Raw genomic sequence first — 22,735 nt, forward strand, 5'->3', positions numbered from 1 at the left:
ATAGAAGACCAGACATGAATGCAATAGTGGGTTTGTGACACAGACTGGTGAGAATGAAATTGACTGCATTGGAAAGCCAGTTCAAATATGACTTATTTCAGAGTCTCTTACCAAATAAACTAAAAACTGCCAACTGACAAAATAAGTGTGAATTTTAGCAGCTGTGACCTCTTGCTGGACGTTAATAGCAAAGGTCACCAGAAGATACGTTCCCAATATGGCCAACGATCCCCCTACAGAAAAAGCAAAAAACAGAGCAGCTTTAAAACAGTCCTGGCACCTGCCAGTAGATCATTTAATACATAAGAGTCCAATCAAATCTTTTTCTCCTGCGTTACTGTCCAATATGGATTGGGTCATGATTAACCTTGAAATTGCCTATTCTCCATGATAATGACTGGCTTGTTGGACAGAGAGGTTCCACGTGGCTCTTTCTAGGAGATCACAAAGTTGCAGCAGGGTGGAGAAAGTATATATTGCGATACACAGTTGTGTGGACAGGCTGCTTCGTCCAGAGAGACTTTTTCTGGCTGTCATTGTTCATACGTGTTCAAATCCCTCCATGATCTCACCCCCTCCCCAACCTCCTCCATCCCTACTACTCTCCCAGAACTCTGCCTTCCTCCAATTCTGGCCTCTTGAGCATCTCTGATTTAATCGCTCCACTATTGGCTGTTGTGCCTTCAGCTGCCTGGGCCCCAAGCTCTGGAACTCCCTCCTTCAACCTCTCCACCTTTCTCCTCCTTTAAGACTCTCCTTAAAACCTACCTCTTTGACCAAGCTTTTAATTATCTGCCCTAATTTCTCCTTATATGGCTCGGTGTCAAATTTTGATTGATAACGCTCTTGTGAAGTGCTTTGCGATGTTAAAGGTACTGCATAAATGCAGGCTGTTGTTGTTGCTTGACACCAACCTATAATTGTCCTTTTTTATTGAAGCAACTCTCTCTTTTGAATGAATCTATGGACTCTGTGCGGCTTGTGGAAGAGGTTTTCACATTCTCACTGCCTTGCATGTTATGGAATTATTGCTAATCTCCCCCTTTAATCTTATTGTGATTCATTTAAATTATAGGTAGACACATTGACTGTGGACTGAACATACAGACCAGTGAATGATTATGTGATCCTGAAAACAGCAGAAACAAATTTTCTGCAGCAGTTTGGAGCTGGATTCCTTTCTGCCAATTCAACAAAAAAAATTTATGTTGCATCTAGCGTGTTCATATCAGAAAATGGAAATGTTTTCAATTTTAGGCACCAAATTATCAGCTTAAAGCACTGTCATGTCAGGGAATGCATGGAGAAGATAGAGAGTAAAGCTGTCTTTACGGTATCCTAACAATGTACCTTAAGCAGTAAGTGTTCCAGACTCATTAATGACCTGGAATTTCCTCTTCTGGATGTAGTTTCATCAGGCGGGTATTTCCACCTTACCCTATGTGTGTGGCCTAATGCAGACCCACTTTCCCAGCCCGAGATCGAGGTGCACCTCTGGAGGGAAAGCAGGCCTTTCTCTCCAATTGGGCATTCCCTAGGGTTTCCTGTAACATCCCACATGGTGACCCTCAGAAGTGGCAGGCAGGAAGGAATGGCAGTAGGGCAGGAGTGAGGGGTTGTGGGGGAAGGAGGGTAACTTCGTTCAGGCAGTGGGATGGCGATGGGCCCCACTCCCCAATTGTCTGATATTCCCCTGAAATCAGGTGGGAATGCAGAAGGATCTCTCCCTCCCTCATTGTATTGATATGCTGTTGACTATTACTGTTCCTTGCACGTGTGGTGTATGACTTAGAAGGGGCCACATTATAGCTATTGGGAAAGACTGAACATGTTGGGACCTTTTTCTTTAGAAAACAGAAGATTTAGAGGAGACCTAATAGAGGTCTTTAAAACTACGAATGGAGTGGACAGGGTGAATGTGGAGTGAATTTTTTCATTTGTGGCAGAACCCAAAACTGGGGGCCATAAATACAAGGTAGTTACCAATAAATGCAATGGGGAAAATGAGGAGAAATTTCTTCACTCAAAGAGTGGAAGTGGTTGAGGCAAATAGCTTACAGGCTTTCAAAAGGAAACTAGACGAGTACATGAGAGAAAAGGGAATAGAAAGATATGCTAAAAGGCTGAGATGAGATAAATGCAATGGCAGTATAGGCACCAGCATAGACTAGTTGGCCGAATGGCCTGTTTCTATGCTGTATTTTCTTTGTAATTCTGCCTATAATATAAAAAAAAACTGCTTCCAATTTGACCACATAACGATGTCAATCTCGGCTGCTCATAAATGTTGCTTTATTACGTAAGTGAACTAATTTCAGGACTCATTCACAGACTGTAGCGTAATCTTTATTTTTTTATTTTAAACAGCTAATTATTTATTGTACTTTAAGATAAGGCCACCCTTGGGGTGACAAAGAAAGAAAGCAGATCTCTGGTTAAATAAAGGTGTTGGCTGTTATAATGCAAATTTAATACTCAGTAATCAGCCAAGTAACACAAACGGAAGGGTTACGTATTACAGAAGAAATGACTTACCCAAGATATCTGAAGAACGCAAAGTCTCCTTTAGAAACACCACAGAAATGGCTGCACTTGCTAAATTAAAGAAATGATATTTTTGGCATTATTATGAGGTACTTGCAGCTGTCAAAGTTTTGACTAAAAAAGAAAAATCATAAAGCAATGAGATGGTGCTGGACCCAGAATCTGCGACTAATATCATATTCAGCAAAGGTTCATGGGCACTCCTGTAAGTATAGTTTTGTTGTAGTTTTAGTTTTAGAGATACAGCACTGAAACAGGCCCTTCGGCCCACCAAGTCTGTGCCGACCATCAACCACCCATTTATACTAATCCTACACTAATCCCATATTCCTACCACATCCCCACGTGTCCCTATATTTCCCTACCACCTACCTATACTAGGGGCAATTTACAATGGCCAATTTACCTACCAACCTGCAAGTCTAGTATAGACACCTTGATCGACTGAACCTATTTTAATGATATAGACACAAATTGGCTGCACCGTTTTCTACATTACAACAGTGACTACACTTCAAAATTGTCTGTGAACTGCTGTGAAAGGCACTATATAACAACTTGCATTTATATAGCGCCTTTAATATAGCAAAAGATGCTTCACAGGAGCGATTATCGAATAAAGTTTAACACTGAGCCACATAAGAAGATATTCAGACAGGCAACCAAAAGCTTAGTCAAAGTGATAGTTTCTAAGGAGCATCTTAAAGGAGGAAGGCGAGGTCGTGTCATGGAGAGGCTTGTGGAGGTAATTCCAGAGCTTTGGGCCTAGGCAGCTGAAGGCACACCACCAATGGCAGAGCGACTAAAATCAATCAATGCAAGTTTATTTTCCCTTACCTCACTGAGTTACAGGTTTAAGCCTCAGTGCAGGAATCGAGCACATCATCTAGGTCAGGGGTCTGCAACTTGCGGCTCGTTAAAGACTGTGTGGTTCCCCACCTTGATCGATTGAACCTATTTTAATGATATTTAAATGGCTTGTTTCATTTTTTAGAACTTTTATTAAAATTGATCCTGTCTCACAAGTACATTCAGTTAACAACTTTTTTGTTAAAACCTTTAAAATGTTCATGAATGCGTCTCTGTCTTGTTTTCATTATTACTGGTATTTGAGTGACAGCATTGTGACTCTTAAGATGCTGTGCTTTGGACTAAATTTTTAAAAAATGGCTCCTTTTGTTATTAAGATTACCAACCGTTGATCTAGGTTAATGCTTCAGTGCAGTACTTAGGGAGTGCTGCATTTCAGATGAGGGTCTGCATAGGTGGATATAAATATCCCCTGGCACTTCATGAAGGGAGGTGTCCTTGGCAACATTTATTTCCAAAACAGATTATTTTAAAATGGATTAACTGGTAATTTATTTCATTGTTGTTTGTGGGATCTTGGGGCAGAACACAATGGATATTGTTGCCTTATTTTTCTAAACTGACTAACATGCTGCTTATTGCCATCGGTTTAAAAAGTTTAACCTGCAGAGAATTAGAAGGGTGTCAGGCGTAGAAGGTATTCTGAATAAGTAGAATAATAGAAATTTCAGCTCAGGAAACTAATCATTATGTCTATTCCAGTGTTAACTCTACCTTCGAGCTATCCACTCCAAACCTATTTCCTTGCACTTAGGAACAGGAGGAAGCCCATTCAGCCCCTTGAGCTTGTTCCACCATTAAAATAGATCATGGCTGATCTGTATCTTAACTCCATCCACCCCTCCTTGGTTCCATATCCTTTTATACCTGTTATGACCAGGTGAGGAAGAGGTCTAGGGTTCCCTTTCTGCCTTCACCTGGTCTTACTGTAACAGGGTTTTATTTTTAAACACACTGTGTTTTAGCTCCCCCTTGGTGAATCCTTGTTCACCACTTTCCAATTATAAGGCTTTCTTAGGTTTAAAGAAGAAAGGTGAAATTTTATTAAGGCATGACATACCTTTATCTAATAAAAACCTATCAGATTTGAAATGATTAATTGAGCTGGCAGATATTGATTTTTATGGGAGAGAGTTCCATACTTTTACCACCCTTTATGTGAAGGAATATATTCCTAACATCTCTCCTGAATGGCCTGGCTTGGATTTTAAGATTATGTCCCCTTTCTAAAATTTCACACCAGCTGAATAATTTTCTCTCAATCTACCCTATCAAATTCCTTTCAAAATCCTGAAAACATCAATCAAATCACCCCATAACCCTTCTATATTCCAGGGAATACAAGCCTAGTTTATGGAATTTTTCCTTATAATCTAACCCTTGGAGGCCTGGTGAACTCTTGCACTCCTTCCAAGGACAATATATCCTTTTCTAAGGCGCAGTGCCCAAAACGGTACACAGAGCTCCAGGTAAGATCTAACCAGGGCTTTGTACAAGTGGATCTACTAACCCTTTAATACATTTTTCTTTGAATGCATTCAAGAAAAAATTGAATAAACAATGATTGAGGTGGATACAATAGCCACTTGTCGTAATACATTCTATATTCGACTAATCCTTTGTGTGAAAATATTTCCTTTATGCTCTTACTAATTCAAAACTAATGAAAATTAGCACGGAGGGAGAGAGGGAAAATGGTATTCTGAATGTAACAAGACCCTTGTATAGAATCAGTATGCAGGAAGAGTGTCTAAAGAGACACTTTCTGTCTGACTGACAGTAGACAGACTAAAAGCAAATCATAATTCTGATCAAATTGCAGATTTCAACATAATAAACTAGAAGTGAAATATTGAGGCAACCTTGCATGTTATTGTGTGGGCGTTAGGAAGATTTTCACTGCCTTGAACGTAGGAACAAGCTGCAGGATAAATAAAATGTCATCGAGCTGCAGTTAGACATGAAATGAATCTCATGTGGAGCTTGAGATGGAATTTAGAAAATCATCAGTGTAAAAAATAGAACACTGTGCCCCTGACTGAGCAATGCACCCTGAGGAAATGCCACAGTTATTGGACCTTTGTGCTTCTAATAGGACCATCATATTCGATCAGCTATATGATAAACTAAGGGCACTCTGTAATTATCCTTCAGTTGACTATTTGACAACTTTGTTTTTATTAACTTTTTATTGTATCTTTTAAAGAGGCCACTGGGCTGAATTTTCAGGTCCTGCTGACATTGGGAATGGAGGTGGACGGGCGCTGAAAATTGTGAGACTGAGATTCTGAACTGTGAGCGTGCCAGCTTCCCGACCCAGTTCCCAACGTTGGCCATTTTGGCTGACGCGGATTTGAGGCCTGGGATGGCCACACCCCCCCGTAAGGCAGGCAGTCGATTAGGCTCAAACAAAAACAAGAAATGTTGGAATCACTCAGCAGGTCTGGCAGTCGATTAGGCTGCTTGAGAACCTTGTTAAAGGTGGGTAACGGAGGCCGATGGGGATGTTCAAGTCGGCCTCCAGTTTCCTGACATAACGGGGGGGGGGGGGGGCGGGGAGGGGAGGTGCGGTAGCACAGATCAATTGCTTAGAGGCAGGGAAAATTCTGCTCCTCATCACACATTGATTTTAGTTGCAGTCTCTGAAAGAAATTAGTATTAATAAAGAGGTAGTACTCGAAAAATTAACTGGTTTGAAGGTTGATAAATCCCCCGGACCAGAATGAGCTGCATCCCAGAGTGTTGAAGGAGGTGGCTATAGAGATAATAGATGCATTGGTGGTTATCTTTCAAAATTCTATAGATTCTGGAAAGGTTCCTGCAGACTGGAAAGTAGCAAATGTAACCCCACTATTTAAGAAAGGAGGGAGAGAGAAAACAAGGAATTACAGACCTGTTAGTTTGATGTCAGCAGCAAGGAAAATGTTAGAATCAATTATAAAGGATGTGATAACCAGACACTTAGAAATTAATGATATGATTGGGAAGAGTCAACATGGATCTATGAAAGGGAAATCATGTTTAACAAACCTGTTGGAGTTTTTTGAGGATGTAACTTGTAGCATAAAGGAGAACCAGTAGATGTGGTGTATTTGGATTTACAGAAGGCTTTTGTTAAGGTCCCACATAGGCGAGGAAAACAAAATTAGAGCCTATGGGATTGGGGATAATATACTGCTATGGATTGAGAATTGGTTAGCAGACAGAAAACAGAGAGTAGGAATAAATGGGTCATTCTCAGGATGGCAGGCTGTTACTAGTGGAGTACCGCAAGGATCAGTGCTGGGGTCACAGCTGTTTACAATCTATATAAATGATTTGGATGTGGGGACCAAATGTAATATTTCCAAATTTGTTGATGACACAAAACTAGGTGGGGATGTAAGTTGTGAGGAGGATGCAAAGAGACTTCAAGGGGATTTAGACAGGCTAAGTGAATGGGCAAGAACATGGCAGATGGAATATAATGTGAATAAGTCTGAGGTTATCCACTTTGGTAGAAAAAAACAGAAAGACAGAGTATTTCTTAGATGGTGAGAGGTTGGGAATTGTTGATGTCCAAAGGGACCTGGGTGTCCTCGTCCATTAGTCGCTGAAAGCTAGCATGCAGGAAAATGGCATGTTAGCCTTTATCGCAAGAGGATGAGAGTATAGGAGTAAAAATGTTTTGATGCAATTGTATAGAGCCTTGGTGAGACCACACCTAGAGTATTAAGTACAGTTTTGATCTCCTTATCTAAGAAAGGATATACTTGCCATAGAGGGAGTGCAACGGAGGTTCACCAGACTAATCCCTGGGATGCCGGGATTGTCTTATGAGAAGAGATTGAGGAAACTGGGTCTGTATTCTCCAGAGTTTCGAAGAATGAGAGGTTATCTCATTCAAACATACAAAATTCTTAGAGGGCTCGACTGGGTGGAAGTAGGAAGGATATTTTCCCCTGGCTGGTGAGTCTAGAACCAGGGGACATGGTCTCAGAATAAGGGGCAGGCCATTTAAGACTGAGATGAGGAGGAATTTCTTCACTCAGAAGGTGGTGAATCTTTGGAATTCTCTACCCCAGAGGGCTGTGGAAGCTCAATCATTGAGCATGTTCAAGACAGAAATTGATAGATTTCTGGATAATAATGTCATCAAGGGATATCTGGATCGTGGGGGAAAAGTAGAGGTCGATGATCAGCCATGATCTGATCGAATGGCGGAGCAGGCTCGATGGGCTGAATAGCCTACTCCTGCTCCAATGTTCCATTTAACCCCTTGAGCCTGTTGCACAAATCATTCAATTAGATCATGGCTGATCAGTATCTTAACTACTCGCCTTGCTGCTGTAGCCCTTAATTCCTTTGACAAAAAAAAATTATCAATCGCAGTCTTGAAATTTTCAATGCACCCCCAGCCCCAACAGTTTTTTGGGGGGGATTTTGTTAGTCTTAGTTTTTTTTCAACTTTGCTCCTTGGTTTTCCAAGTCTCTGTTGATTTCTCTGCTCTTTCTTGGATTGCCAAGCTGTCAGCATCTTTTCGCTTAATTCCAGCTCTGCAGACAGTGTATTTGTTGCATAAAAGGGGGAGAATTTCCTGCTGGAACAGGTTTAGTTCTCTCTGTCTGAATATTCACATCTTGAGCTGTGAGAGCACAGCAGTCTATTCAGTAACTGGGTGTGCTCAAAAACAACAATTTTAGTCAATCCAAACCAACACAGCAGTGAAGCTGAGTTGGAACAAAAATGTCGCGTCTCTTTTTAATGATGGGTAACCGTGGAAACAAGGGAGTTATTTGAAGCTTCACAGGCTGATAGGCATTGGGTCAACATGTCTGCTATTGAATTAGTCACCACTAACCTCACACTTCACGTGCACACCCACACAAAAACGTGTTAATCAATACAAGTTATTGAGAAAATTGAGTGCTCATCCCACGTTGGCTATCGGCACCACTTAAAGGAATATAGAACTAATGTTTCAAGTTCTTTAAATACTTGCTTGTATTCTCCCTTGCATGAACTCTCCCTTCCCACTCTGGCCCTGCTTGACAGGCAAGCCCTGGGGTCTAATGGCTGTCAGTGGTAGTTCAGTTGGTAGCACTCATGCCTCTGAGCCCACTCCAGGAGTTAAGCACAAAAATCTGCGCCCGGCCAATATTTATCCCTCAATCAACATCATAAGTCTCCTTATCTGAGGAAGGATGTTCTTGCTATAGAGGGAGTGCAGCAAAGGTTTACCAGACTGATTCCTGGGATGGCGGGACTGACATACATCGAGAGATTGAGTCGTTTAGGATTATATTCGCTGGAGTTCAGAAGAGTGAGGGTGGAGTTAGATATAGCTCTTGGGTCTAAAGGGATTAAAGGGTATGGGGCGAAAGCGGGAACAGGTTACTGAGTTGGGGATGATCAGCCATGATCATAATGAATGGCGGAGCAGGCTTGAAGGGCCGAATGGCCGACTCCTGCTCCTATTTTCTATGTTTCTATAAAAACAGATTATCTGGTCATTATCACATTGCTGTTTGCGGGAGCTTGCTGTGCACAAATTGGATGCTGTGTGTCTAACAGCGACTACACGTCAAAAAGTACTTTATTGGTTGTAAAGCACTTTGGGACATCTTGAAGTTGTTAAGAGCGCTATATAAATGCAAGTTCTTTTTTTGTCACCAATGAAAACTGCAGCTTGCCACAGCCAAAAAGGATGGGCAGCTAAAATGTTGATGATTGCCGTGTTAGCACACATCAAGCTTCCTTTCTGTTCAAACCTGCCTTTTAAAGGCAGGCAAGCTTTTATTCATCCATTACCTAGTTCACACAGATACAATGATAATGCTTCAGCTTGTGTCAGCTGTGGTTCAGTGGGTAGCATCTTGTTTCTGAGTCAGGGAAGTTGTGGATTCAGGTCCTTTTCCAGCAGCTTGAACACAAAGTCTAGGCTGAAGCTCCGGTGCAGTACTGAGGGAGTGCTGCACTGTTGGAGGTGCCAAATTTCAGATGTGATATTTAACTGAGGTCCCATCTGTCCTCTCGTGTATGTAAACAAACCCACAGCACTATTTTGAAGAAAGACAGAGGAGTTCTCCCCAGTGTCCTGGTCAACATTTATCTTTTAACCAATATTACAAAAGAAATATTGTCTGGGCTTTTAGCTGATTGTTGTTTGTGGGACCTTTCTGTGTGTAAATTGACCTCCGTATTTCCTACATTGCAACAATGAGTAGACTTCAGAAATACTTCACTGGCTGTAAAACACTTTGGGACATCCTGAGATTGTGCAATGCGCTATAAAATGCAAGATTTACTGTCTTATTTTATATTACCTGCTTTGTATGTTGTATTTGGAATTAGGATCCACTTTGTTTCTGTACCAACCCGCTCTAATAATTCTGTTCACAAAGGTGCCATGGCACAGCCCTCATTCCTGAAAAAAATCTGCCTTTCTAAAATTGATTCTTTCTAAGCCTAACCTTAAGCTTCGCCCTACAGTGGGCAGTGTTGAAGCGTTCTGTGCCTAGGACCTTCAGAAGCCCAGACTGATGCCCTGGGGACACGGGTTGACATCTCACTGCAGCAACTTGTGGAATTTAAATTCAATGAATTAATAAAAATCTGGAAGTGAAAGCTAGTCTCAGTAATGGTGCCATGAAACGATCATTGGTTGTCATAAAAACCCATCTGGTCACTAATGCCCTTTAGGGAAGGAAATCTGCTGTCCTTACCTGGTCTGGCCTACATGTGACTCCAGACCCACAGCAAGCCACTCAGTTGTCAAGGGCAATTAGGGATGGGCAACAAGGGCTGACTTGCCAGTGACACCCACATCCCATGAGAGAATAAAAAAAAATCACCAGCTGGTTACTTAATATCATCTAATAATGCTCCTGTTTGAAAGAGTTCCTTGACTAATTGTTATCTATAATAATCCAATACTGTATTCAGATTCCTATTTTGACTCTAATTGCACCAATTACATTTCGAGGGTTTTACTGCAGTTATTTCACCCAGGTTTAGTGGCTTACATTGACTCCCTATGAACTAATATGTGTCTTATACCTTCCTGATATTTAGATAACATGCGTTGAGATCAGAGGTTAAACAGAAAACCTTTATCTCTCTATTTTAGCTCACTGACTAAATCACACATCCTGACAAATCTCTCATGACTTCGGGAGCTGATGGAACAGACAATTCATGAAACCATGGGTGAGGCAATAAGCTATCAAATAGGTACATTCACTAGTCAGTGGATAAGTGAACAGTAGTAACAACACACTCAACAGAAGCTCGAGGTACAGCACCTCTTCTTTCGATGAGGCACTTTGTAGATTCCTTCTCCAACAACTTCATATCATTAGCACTGCTCTCATTTACTCAGACAGCAGTTGCTGCTAATTGTTCTGCTATTACCACTTACACCTCCGCTAGACCCAGCTTTTCTTTTTTGTGTAATATCAGTTCTTGTGTCAAAACTGGGCCATGTTCTGTGATAAAGATTGAGCACCATGACAAAAAATGTTAATGGCAAGATCCAAAATGCTCGCTTACTGTCACTCTATTTCCCAAACTAACTGTGATGAACTGACATCACCCATGAGACTAAAATTGGGAACTGGGTATGCAGGGAACCTTTGGTATTGATTAAATGAGCTGACACTATAGTTCAGCTTTCCACGAATAGCAGCACCAAAGACCAGTAGCTGCATTTAGCAAAGAAAAGACTGAAGCATTTGCGACCATCTTCAGCCACAAGTGCTGAGCGGATGATCCATCATGGCCTCCTCTTGAGGTTCCCAGCATTACAGGGAATCAGGGGAAAACCTCTCCGCTGGTTGGAGTCATGCCTAACACAAAGAAAGATGGTTCTGGTTGTTGGAGGCCAATCATCACAGCCCCAGGAAATCGCTGCAGTAGTTCCTCAGGGTAGTGTCCTATGCCCAACCATCTTCAGCTGCTTCATTAAGGACCTTCCCTCAATCATAAGGTCAGAAGTGGGGATGTTCGCTGATGATTGTGCCATCTACAACTCCTCAGATACTGAAGCAGCCCATGTCCACATGCAACAAAACCTGGACAACATTCAGGCTTGGGCTGATAAGTGACAAGTAACATTCACACCACACAAGTGCCAAGCAATGACCATCTCCAACAAGAGAGAATCTAACCATCTCCCCTTGACATTCAGTCTATTACCATCACTGAATCCCCCACTTCAACATCCTGGGGGTTACCATTGACCAGAAACTGAACTGGACCAGACATATATATACTGTGACTACAAGAACAGAATTCTGCAGCGAATAATCCACCTCCTGACTCCCCAAAACCTGTCCACCATCTACAAGGCACAAATCAGGAGTGTGATGGAATAATCTCCACTTTCCTGGATGGGTGCAGCTCCAACAACACTCGGGAAGTTTGACACCATCCAGGACAAAGCAGCCCGCTTAATCGGCATCCCATCGATCAGCTTCAAAATTCATTCCCTCCACCACCGACGCACAGTGGCAGCAGTGTGTACCATTTACAAGATGCACTGCAGCAATGCAGCACACCTCCTTTGACAGCACCCTGCAAACATGCAACCTCTTCCACCTAGAAGGACAAGGGCAGCAGATGCATGGGGACACCACCACCTGCAAGTTCCCCTTCAAGTCACACATCATCCTGACTTGGAAATATATCGTCGTCCCTTCCCTGTCACAGGATCAAATTCCTGGAACTCCCTCCCTAACAGCACTGTGGATGTACCCGCACCAGAGGACTGCAGCAGTTCAAGAAGGCAGCTCATCACCGCCTTCTCAAGGGCAAACAAATGCTGACCTGGTCAGTGATACCCACATCCCATGAAAGGAATAAAGAAAACGAAAACCAGTAGCTGGATTTAGCAATGCATCAAAGCTCTGGCTGCAACTAAATTGCATGAAACCCAATTAAAAGTGCAGACTTTACTTCTCGAAGGTGAAACCAATGCACAAAAAATATTTGGCCAGCTTCCCAGTAGGTTAAGTAAATCTGCCCAGCCAGGAGATAACCCATACAGAACAAGTAGGCACCAAGTTTAATCCATGCTCTATGCTGATAGTCAGTCAGGTTCACAGCAGAGGCACTTTGATTGACAATGGAGCCTCTACATTAAGGAAAAACTGGTCGCTACTCCAGCTCTGGATAGTTATCCAATGCCCCCTGCTAGAAATGAGAATGTGTGGACATTGAGCTTGGCTCTGAAGCCTTTGCAGTTAAATAGGCTGCCAACACTCACGTATGTAGGACAACCATTTGTATAAGGTACCAGAGGTTGACTGAGGCCTATAGAAATATTCCCCAGTGATATTCCCTCGAAGAGTGAAGGTCAGGTAAGCAAATCCAAGGCTCCCTGGATGACCAAAGAGATAAAGATTAAGATAAAGAAGAAAAAGTGTGCTTATGATAGATGCCAGGTAGAAAATATTATTGATAACCAGACTGAATATAAAAGGTTCAGAGGGGAAGTGAAAAAGCAAATAAGAGAAGCAAAGAGAGAGCATGAAAAGAGACTGGCAGTTAACATAAAGTGGAATTCCAAAGTTTTCTATAGACATATAAATAGAAAAAGGGTGGTAAAAGGAGGAGTGTGGCCAATTAGGGATCAGAAAGGGGATTTGTGCCTGGAGGCAGAGGACATAGCTGAGGTTTTAAATGAATACTTTGCACCTGTCTTTACTAAGAAGATGCAGGCAATGGTGAAAGAGGAGGTAATTCAGGCACTAGAAGGGTTTAAATAAGGAGGAGGTATTGGATAGGCTGCCTGCACGTAAGGTGGATAAGACACCAGGACCAGATGAGATGCATCCAAAGATATTGAGGAAAGTGAGGGTGGAAATCGCAGAGGCACTAGCCATAGTTTTTCAGTCTTCCTTAAACTCGGGGATGGTGCCAGAGGACTGGAGAATTGCAAACATTGCACCCTTGTTCAAAAAAGGGTGTAAAGATAAGCCCAGCAACTACAGGCCAGTCAGTTCAACTTCAGTGGTGGGGAAACTTGTAGAAAGAATAATTTGGGACAAAATTAATAGTCACATCGACAAATGCAGGTTAACTCAAAGAAAGCCAGCATGGATTTCTTAAGGGAAAATCATGTTTAACTAACTTGCTGGAGTTTTTTGAGGAAGTAACAGAGAGGGTTGATGAGGGCAATGCTGTTGATGTGGTGTACATGGACTTTCAAAAGGCATTTGATGCAGTGCCACACAACAGACTTGTGAGGAAACTTGTAGCTCAAGGAATAAAAGGGACAATAGCAACATGGATATGAAATTGGCTGAGTGACAGGAAACAAAGAGTAGTGGTTAATGGATGTTTTCGGGCTGGATGAAGGTTTGTAGTGGAGTTCCCCAGGGATCAGTGTTGCGACCCTTGCTTTTCCTGATATATATTAATGAACTAGATCTTGCTGTACAGGGCACAATTTCAAAGTTTGCTAATGATACGAAACTTGGAAGCATTGTGAACTGTGAGGAGGATAGTGTAGAACTTCAAAAGGACATAGACAAGTTGGTGGAATGGGCAGACAGGTGGCAGATGAAGTTCAATGCAGAGAAATGTGAAGTGATTCATTTTGGTAGGAAGAACATGGAGAGACAATATGGAATAAAGGGCACAATTCTAAAGTGGGTGTTGCAGCAGGGTGACCTGGAGGTATATGTGCATAAATCATTGAAGGTGGCAGGACAGGTTGAGAGAGTGGTTAACAAAAGCATACAATATCCTAGGCTTTATTGATAGAGACATAGAATACAAGAGCAAGGAGGTTATGTTGAAAGTGTATAAGACACTAGTTCAGCCTCAGCTGGAGTATTGCGTCCAGTTCTGGGCACCATGTTTTAGGAAGGATGTGAAGGCATTAGAGAGGGTGCAGAAAAGATTCATGAGAATGGTTCCAGGGATTAGGAACTTCAGTTTATGAGGATAAATTGGAGATGTTGGGACTGCTTTCCTTGAAGAGAAGGCTGAGAGGAGATTTTATAAAGGTATTCAAAATTATAAGGGGTCTGGACAGAGTAGATAAGGAGAAACTGTTCCCACTCGTGAAAGGATCGAGAACGAGAGGGCACAGATTTAAAGTGATTGGTAAAAGAAGCAAAAGCAAAAGGATGTAACTGCACTAGAGAGGGCACAGAGGAGATTTACGAGGATGTTGCCAGGACTGGAAAAATGCAGCTATGAGGAAAGATTGGACAGGCTGGAGTTATTCTCCTTGGAACAGAGAAGGCTGAGATTTGATTGAAATGTATAAAATTTTGAGGGGCCTGGATAGAGTGGAAGTGAAGGGTCTATTTACCTTAGCAGAGAGGTCAGTGACAAGGGGGCATAGATTTAAAGTGATTGGTAGAAAAATTAGAGGGGAGATGAGGAAAAATGTTTTCACCCAGAAGGTGGTGGAGGTCTGGAACTCACTGCCTGATTGGGTTGATGAAGCAGAAACCCTCAACTCATTCAAAAGGAGTCTGGATATTCACCTCAAGTGCCGTAATCTGCAGGGCAACGGACCAAATGCTGGAAGGTGGGATTAGAATAGGTGGATCGTTTTTCGGCCTGCACAGACACAATGGGCCAAGTGGCCTCTTTCTGTGCCTTAAACCTTCTATCATTCTATGACATGAGTCATAGAATCATAGAGAGATACAGCACTGAAACAGGCCCTTCGGCCCAACGGGTCAGTGTTGACCATCAACCACCCATTTATACTAATCCTACATTAATCCCATATTCCCTTCCACATCCCCACCTTCCCTCACTTCTCCTACCACCTACCTACACTAGGGGCAATTTATAATGGCCAATTTCCCTATCAACCTGCAAGTCTTTGGCTGTGGGAGGAAACCGGAGCACCCGGCGGAAACCCACGCGGTCACAGGGAGAACTTGCAAACTCCGCACAGGCAGTACCCGGAACTGAACCCAGGTCGCTGGAGCTGTGATGCTGCGGTGCTAACCACTGAGGAAAAACATTTTCACACAGCAAGTGATTAAGGCCTGGAATGCACTGCCTGAGAGTGTGGTGGAGGCAGGTTCAATTGAAGCATTCAAAGTGGAATTAGACAGTTATATGAAAAGGGAAAATGTGCAGAGTTACGTGGAGAAGGTGGGGAGAGGCACGAGATGGATTGTTTATTCGGAGAGCTGGTGCAGACACAATGGGCACGCTGTAACAATTCTGTAATTCAGAGGAATCAATACCGTCAAAAAGAATGAGTGGTGAGCTGGGGAGTGCAGTGACAGGGAAGACTGTAGCAGTCCAGGATGTTTTGCAGAAGGCTGCGTTTGCTGACAACGCAATATTGGCACCTGCGCAAATGCAGCCTTATCGACATACACGTCACTGCCTGCGACGTTCAGCCAGCTGCCAGTAATAAAAATGGCACTGCTCAATTTGACACAAAATATTGAACCCAAATCCCCTCTCCCCTCAATGGCCACAATTAGACACCTTCACCAACCCCCAGCAGTTCCCTGCTCCCTCTTGTAATCATCACTTCTGTTCCCCACTCCATCCACAGCGATCATCGCCTCAATTGCCATATTCAATTCACAGTTCCCTCCCGCCACTTTCACCTGCTCTCCACTCCCTTCCGCCGCACCTGTCTGCTCGCCACTCCCTCCCGCCGCACCCACCTGCTTGGCACTCCATCCTGCCGTTCCCGCCCAAACCCTTCTGCGCGCCATGGATGGGGAGGTGCTGGGGGGTGCGGTGGGGAAGTTGGGGTGCGAGCGGGTGCTAGTGGTGAGGTGGGAAACAAGCAGCGGGATGGAGTGGCGATGAGTTGGGAGCGGCGAGCACACGGGCACGAGAGAGAATGGCGGGAGTGCGCGGGGAAGAGAAGTGGCGATTGATACGGCGATTGCGAGAGGGAGCGGGGTGCAGTTGGAGGGGATGGAGGTGGCGATGTCGGGAGGGAGTGAGGTGCTGTTGGAGGGGATGGATACGGCGATGGTGGGGGGGAGCGGGGTGCTGTGGGAGGGGATGGAGGTGGCGATGGTGGGAGGGAGCGGGGTGCTGTGGGAGGGGATGGAGGTGGCGATTGCAGGAGGGAGCGGGGTGCTGTTGGAGGGGATGGAGGTGGCGAATGCAGGAGGGAGCGGGGTGCTGTTGGAGGGGATGGAGGTGGCGATGGTGGGAGGGAGCGGGGTGCTGTTGGAGGGGATGGAGGTGGCGATTGCAGGAGGGAGCGGGGTGCTGTTGGAGGGGATGGAGGTGGCGATGGCGGGAGGCAGCGAGGTGCTGTTGGAGGGGATGGAGGGGGCGATGGCGGGAGGCAGCGAGGTGCTGTTGGAGGGGATGGAGGTGGCGATGGCGGGAGGCAGCGAGGTGCTGTTGGAGGGGATGGAGATGGCGAATGCAGGAGGGAGCGGGGTGCTGTTGGAGGGGATGGAGACGGCGATGGTGGGAGGGAGCAGGGTGCTCTGGGAGGGGATGGAGGTGGCGATGGTGGGAGGGAGCAGCGTGCTGTTGGAGGGGATGGAGACGGCCATGGTGGAGGGGAGCGGGGTGCTGTTGGAGGGGATGGAGGTGGCGATGTCGGGAGGGAGCGGGGTGCTGTTGGAGGGGATGGAGGTGGCGATGGTGGGAGGCAGCGGGGATCTGTTGGAGGGGATGGAGGTGGCGATTGCGGGAGGGAGCGGAGTGTTGTGGGAGGGGATGGAGGTGGCGATGGTGGGAGGCAGCGGGGTGCTGTTGGAGGGGATGGAGGTGGCGATGGCGGGAGGGAGCGGGGTGCTGTGGGAGGGGATGGAGGTGGCGATGGTGGGAGGCAGCGGAGTGCTGTTGGAGGGGATGGAGGTGGTGATGGTGGGAGGGAGCGGAGTGCTGTTGGAGGGGATGGAGGTGGTGATGGTGGGAGGGAGCGGGGTGCTGTTGGAGGGGATGGAGGTGGTGATGGTGGGAGGGAGCGGGGTGCTGTTGGAGGGGATGGAGATGGCGATGGTGGGAGAGAGCGGAGTGCTGTTGGAGGGGATGGAGGTGGTGATGGTGGGAGGGAGCGGGGTGCTGTTGGAGGGGATGGATGTGGTGATGGTGGGAGGGAGCGGGGTGCTGTTGGAGGGGATGGAGGTGGCGATGGTGGGAGGGAGCGGGGTGCTGTTGGAGGGGATGGAGGTGGTGATGGTGGGAGGGAGCGGGGTGCTGTTGGAGGGGATGGAGGTGGCGATGGTGGGAGAGAGCGGGGTGCTGTGGGAGGGGATGGAGATGGCGATGGTGGGAGGCAGCGGGGTGCTGTTGGAGGGGATTGGGACGCCGATGGTGGGAGGGAGCGGGGGTGGTGTTGGAGGGGATGGAGGTGTTGATTGCAGGAGGGAGTGGAGTGTTGTTGGAGGGGATGGAGGTGGCGATGGTGGGTGGGAGCGGGGTGCTGTTGGAGGGGATGGAGGTGGCGATGGTGGGTGGGAGCGGGGTGCTGTTGGAGGGGATGGAGGTGGCGATGGCAGGAGGGAGCAGGGTGCTGTGGGAGGGGATGGAGGTGGCGATGGTGGGAGGGAGCGGGGTGGTGTTGGAGGGGATGGAGGTGGCGATGGCAGGAGGGTGCAGGGTGCTGTTGGAGGGGATGGAGGTGGCGATGACGGGAGGGAGCGGGGTGGTGTTGGACGGGATGGAGGTGGCGATGGTGGGAGGGAGCGGAGTGCTGTTGGAGGGGATGGAGGTGGCGATGGTGGGAGGGAGCGGAGTGCTGTTGGAGGGGATGGAGGTGGCGATGGTGGGAGGGAGCGGAGTGCTGTTGGAGGGGATGGAGGTGGCAATGGTGGGAGGGAGTGGGGTGCTGTTGGAGGGGATGGAGGTGGCGATGTCGGGAGGGAGCGGGGTGCTGTTGGAGGGGATGGAAGTGGCGATGGTGGGAGGCAGCGGGGATCTGTTGGAGGGGATGGAGGTGGCGATTGCGGGAGGGAGCGGAGTGTTGTGGGAGGGGATGGAGGTGGCGATGGTGGGAGGCAGCGGGGTGCTGTTGGAGGGGATGGAGGTGGCGATGGCGGGAGGGAGCGGGGTGCTGTGGGAGGGGATGGAGGTGGCGATGGTGGGAGGCAGCGGAGTGCTGTTGGAGGGGATGGAGGTGGTGATGGTGGGAGGGAGCGGAGTGCTGTTGGAGGGGATGGAGGTGGTGATGGTGGGAGGGAGCGGGGTGCTGTTGGAGGGGATGGAGGTGGTGATGGTGGGAGGGAGCGGGGTGCTGTTGGAGGGGATGGAGATGGCGATGGTGGGAGAGAGCGGAGTGCTGTTGGAGGGGATGGAGGTGGTGATGGTGGGAGGGAGCAGGGTGCTGTTGGAGGGGATGGAGGTGGCGATGGTGGGAGAGAGCGGGGAGCTGTGGGAGGGGATGGAGATGGCGATGGTGGGAGGCAGCGGGGTGCTGTTGGAGGGGATTGGGACGCCGATGGTGGGAGGGAGCGGGGTGGTGTTGGAGGGGATGGAGGTGTTGATTGCAGGAGGGAGTGGAGTGTTGTTGGAGGGGATGGAGGTGGCGATGGTGGGTGGGAGCGGGGTGCTGTTGGAGGGGATGGAGGTGGCGATGGCAGGAGGGAGCAGGGTGCTGTGGGAGGGGATGGAGGTGGCGATGGTGGGAGGGAGCGGGGTGGTGTTGGAGGGGATGGAGGTGGCGATGGCAGGAGGGTGCAGGGTGCTGTTGGAGGGGATGGAGGTGGCGATGACGGGAGGGAGCGGGGTGGTGTTGGACGGGATGGAGGTGGCGATGGTGGGAGGGAGCGGAGTGCTGTTGGAGGGGATGGAGGTGGCGATGGTGGGAGGGAGCGGAGTGCTGTTGGAGGGGATGGAGGTGGCAATGGTGGGAGGGAGTGGGGTGCTGTTGGAGGGGATGGAGGTGGCGATGGTGGGAGGGAGCGGAGTGCTGTTGGAGGGAATGGAGGTGGCGATGGCGCGAGGGAGTGGAGTGCTGTTGGAGGGGATGGAGGTGGCGATGGTGGGAGGGAGCGGAGTGCTGTTGGAGGGAATGGAGGTGGCGATGGCGCGAGGGAGTGGAGTGCTGTTGGAGGGGATGGAGGTGGCGATGGTGGGAGGGAGCGGAGTGCTGTTGGAGGGGATGGAGATGGCGAAGGCGGGAGGGAGCGGGGTACTTTTGGAGGGGATGGAGTTGGCGATGGCGGGAGGGAGCGGGGTGGTGCTGGGGGTGGTAGTTGGAGGCGCAATGGCAGTCATTGAAGGGTGAAGCAACACTTGATGTCATTACATGTGGCGTTATTGTGTGGTGACATCGATGTGCGGATGCACAGACCCAGACTAGCAAATTTTCAGATGCACTGATGGCATCGGTGATCGCTCTGCGGTTGCTCTGCGTTGTCAGGAAAGATTCCATTTGCATAATTACATATCCCATGGAACTGGCAATTCATCTGAAAGTTCAGACATCCAGTAATGCTGTTTAAATCACATTCCTAACATTACTAAAAACAAAAGGGCTGATTTTAACTCTGTTCACCAGCTGGGGACTGTTCGGGCAGTCAGACAGTTCCCGGGCTACGTATGTGCCCAGCGCCATTTTAACAATGCGTATTTTGGTGTCAGGAAAGGCGCCTGGTATCAGGCATGCCCAGGGATATCCCTCACCCTTTCCCGCGATCCCCTGCTGACCACCTTCCCCCAGCCACTTATCTTAATACCAGGGACCAATCGTCCACCAGCATTCTCCCTAAGCACTGCTCCCTAATTTGATATAATGTAGTAAATGAGTCAGGAAAAATAAAGGTCATCCTGTCAAGGTACAATCTATTATAATTGGTGCAGACATACTGCAGAATGAAAGAAATTATTGGTGCAGCAATTGGTTGACATTTTCATTCAGACCTATTTGTACATTGCTCCTGTCAGAAATCAATCTTGTCCCTCATTCATTCCACCTTCCTCTGACCCACTTATATGAAACTTTGCAATTTTTTTCCCACTATTAATACCATGCTTACTAATGTCAGCTGTGGCTCAGAAGGTAGCAGTCCATAGAACCATAGAAAGGTTACAGCACAGAAAGAGGCCATTCAGCCCATCCTGTCTGCGCCGGCTAAAAAAACTAGCCGCCCAATCTAATCTCACCTTCCAGCACCTGGTCCATAGCCTTGCCGGTTACAGCACTTCAGGTGCATGTCCAGGTACCTTTTAAATGAGTTGAGGGTTTCTGCCTCCATCACCGATCCTGGCAGTGAATTCCAGAAACCCATCACCCTCTGGGTGAAAAAGTCTTTCCTTATGTCTCCTCTAATCCTTCCACTAATCACCTTAAATCTGTGCCCCCTGGTAATTGACCTCTCCAGTAGGGGAAACAGGTCCTTCCTGTCTACTCTATCTGGGACCCTCATAATTTTGTACACCTCTATGAAGTTACCCCTCAGTTTCCTCTGTTCTAATGAAAACAACCCTCGCCTATCTAATCTTTCCTCATAGCTGCAATTTTTAAGCCCTGGCAACATTCTTGTAAATCTCCTCTGTATTCTCTCCAGAGCAATTATGTCCTTCCTGTAATATGGTGACCAGAACTGTACACAATACTCCAGCTGTGGCCTAACCAGCGTTTTATACAGTTCCAGTATTACATTCCTGCTTTTATATTCTATACCTCGGCCAATAAAGGAAAACATTCCATAGGCCTTCTTCATCACTTTATTTACCTGTTCTGTCACCTTCAGGGACCTGTGGACATGCACTCCAAGGTCTCGCACTTCCTCTCCCTCTCTCAATATCCTCCCGTTTATTGTGTATTCCCTTGTTTTGTTTCCCTCCCCAAATGCATTACATCACACTTCTCCAGATTGAATACTATTTGCCACTTTTCAGCTCACTTAACCAAACCATTAATATATTTCTGGAGTCTACAGCTATCCTCTTCAATATCAACTACACGGCTTAATTTTTCTGTCATCTGCAACTTTCTGAATCATGCCTCCCACATTTAAGTCCAAATCATTAAAAATACCACAAACAGCAAGGGGCCCAACACTGAGCCCTGTGGAATGCCACTGGAAACCACCTTCCATTCGCAAAACGTCCGTTGACCATTACCCTTTGTTCCCTGTCACTGAGCCAATTTTGGATCCAATTCACCACATTCCCCTGTATCCCGTGGGCTTTTATTTTTCTGACCAGTCTGCCATGTGGGACCTTGTCAAATGCCTTACTAAAATCCATGTAGACAACATCCACTGCACTACCCTCATCAATCCTCCTTGTTACTATTTCAGAAAATTCAATTAAATTAGTAAGAAACCACCTTCCCTTAACAAATCCATGCAGACTATCCCTGATTAATCCATGCCTTTCTAAGTGACAGTTTATCTATCTCTCACAATTGATTCTAATAATTTTCCCACCACCAAGGCCAGACTGACTGGCCTATAATTATTTGGCCTATCCTTCACACCCTTTTTAAACAATGGTACAACGTTCGCAGACCTCCAATCCACTGGTACCTCGCCTGTATCTAGTGAGGATTTGAAGATGATCCTCAGAGCATCTGCTATTTCCTCCCTGGCTTCCTTCAACAGCCTGAGATACAATCCATTCGGCCCTGGTGATTTATCTACTTTCAAAATGTCAGACCCTCTAGTACTTTCTCTCTTACTATGCTTATGTATCGAATATTTCACACTCCTCCTCTTTAGCTACAATGTCTGCATCATCCCTCTCCATTGTGAAGACAGAGACAAAGTACTCATTCAGAACCCTGCCCACATCTTCTGCATCCATGCATAAGTTCCCTTGTACATCTCTGATAGGCCCTACCCTTTCCTTAGTTATCTTCTTGCTCTTAATGTACCACTACTTCATCCACTTGCTCAGCTTCATTTCCGAAGACTAAACCTAGAATTGAGCCCCCTCTTGTTACGTGCTGGGTAAAAATGTTCTCTTGAATGCAGTTCAAGAATTTTGTGCCCTCTGTGCCCTTCACACTGTTTGTATCCCAATTGATATTGGGGTAGTTGAAATCCCCAACTATTATTGTCCTATTGCCCTATTGTTTTTGCACTCAGAAATTTGCCGACATATTTGTTCTTCTACCTCCCTCTCACTATTTGGGGGTCACCACACTACCAGAAGGACATGGAGGCTTTGGAGAGGGTACAGAAGAGGTTTACCAGGATGTTGCCTGGTCTGGAGGGCATTAGCTATGAGGAGAGGTTGGAAAAACTCGGATTGTTTTCACTGGAACGACGGAGGTGCAGGGGCGACATGATAGAGGTTTACAAAGTTATGAGCGGCATGGACAGAGTGGATAGTCAGAAGCTTTTCCCCAGGGTGGAAGAGTCAGTTACTAGGGGACACAGGTTGAAGATGCGAGGGGCAAAGTTTAGAGGGGATGTGCGAGGCAAG

General features: G+C 46.6%; 1 protein-coding gene across 1 annotated transcript in view; it reads right to left on the reverse strand.

The window, feature by feature from the left end:
• LOC137369755 (NIPA-like protein 2) overlaps nucleotides 1-22,735 on the reverse strand; it is a 110,741-nt gene that overhangs the window by 39,672 nt on the left and 48,334 nt on the right. The window contains exons 4-5 of the mRNA XM_068031158.1: nucleotides 2,536-2,595; nucleotides 112-233 (exon numbers count right to left, since the gene is read on the reverse strand). Of these exons, the coding sequence (XP_067887259.1) occupies nucleotides 112-233; nucleotides 2,536-2,595 (182 nt within the window). The remainder of the gene's footprint in view (nucleotides 1-111; nucleotides 234-2,535; nucleotides 2,596-22,735) is intronic.

The sequence above is a fragment of the Heterodontus francisci genome, chromosome 5, assembly GCF_036365525.1.
Source record: "Heterodontus francisci isolate sHetFra1 chromosome 5, sHetFra1.hap1, whole genome shotgun sequence".
Lineage (NCBI taxonomy): Eukaryota > Metazoa > Chordata > Chondrichthyes > Heterodontiformes > Heterodontidae > Heterodontus > Heterodontus francisci.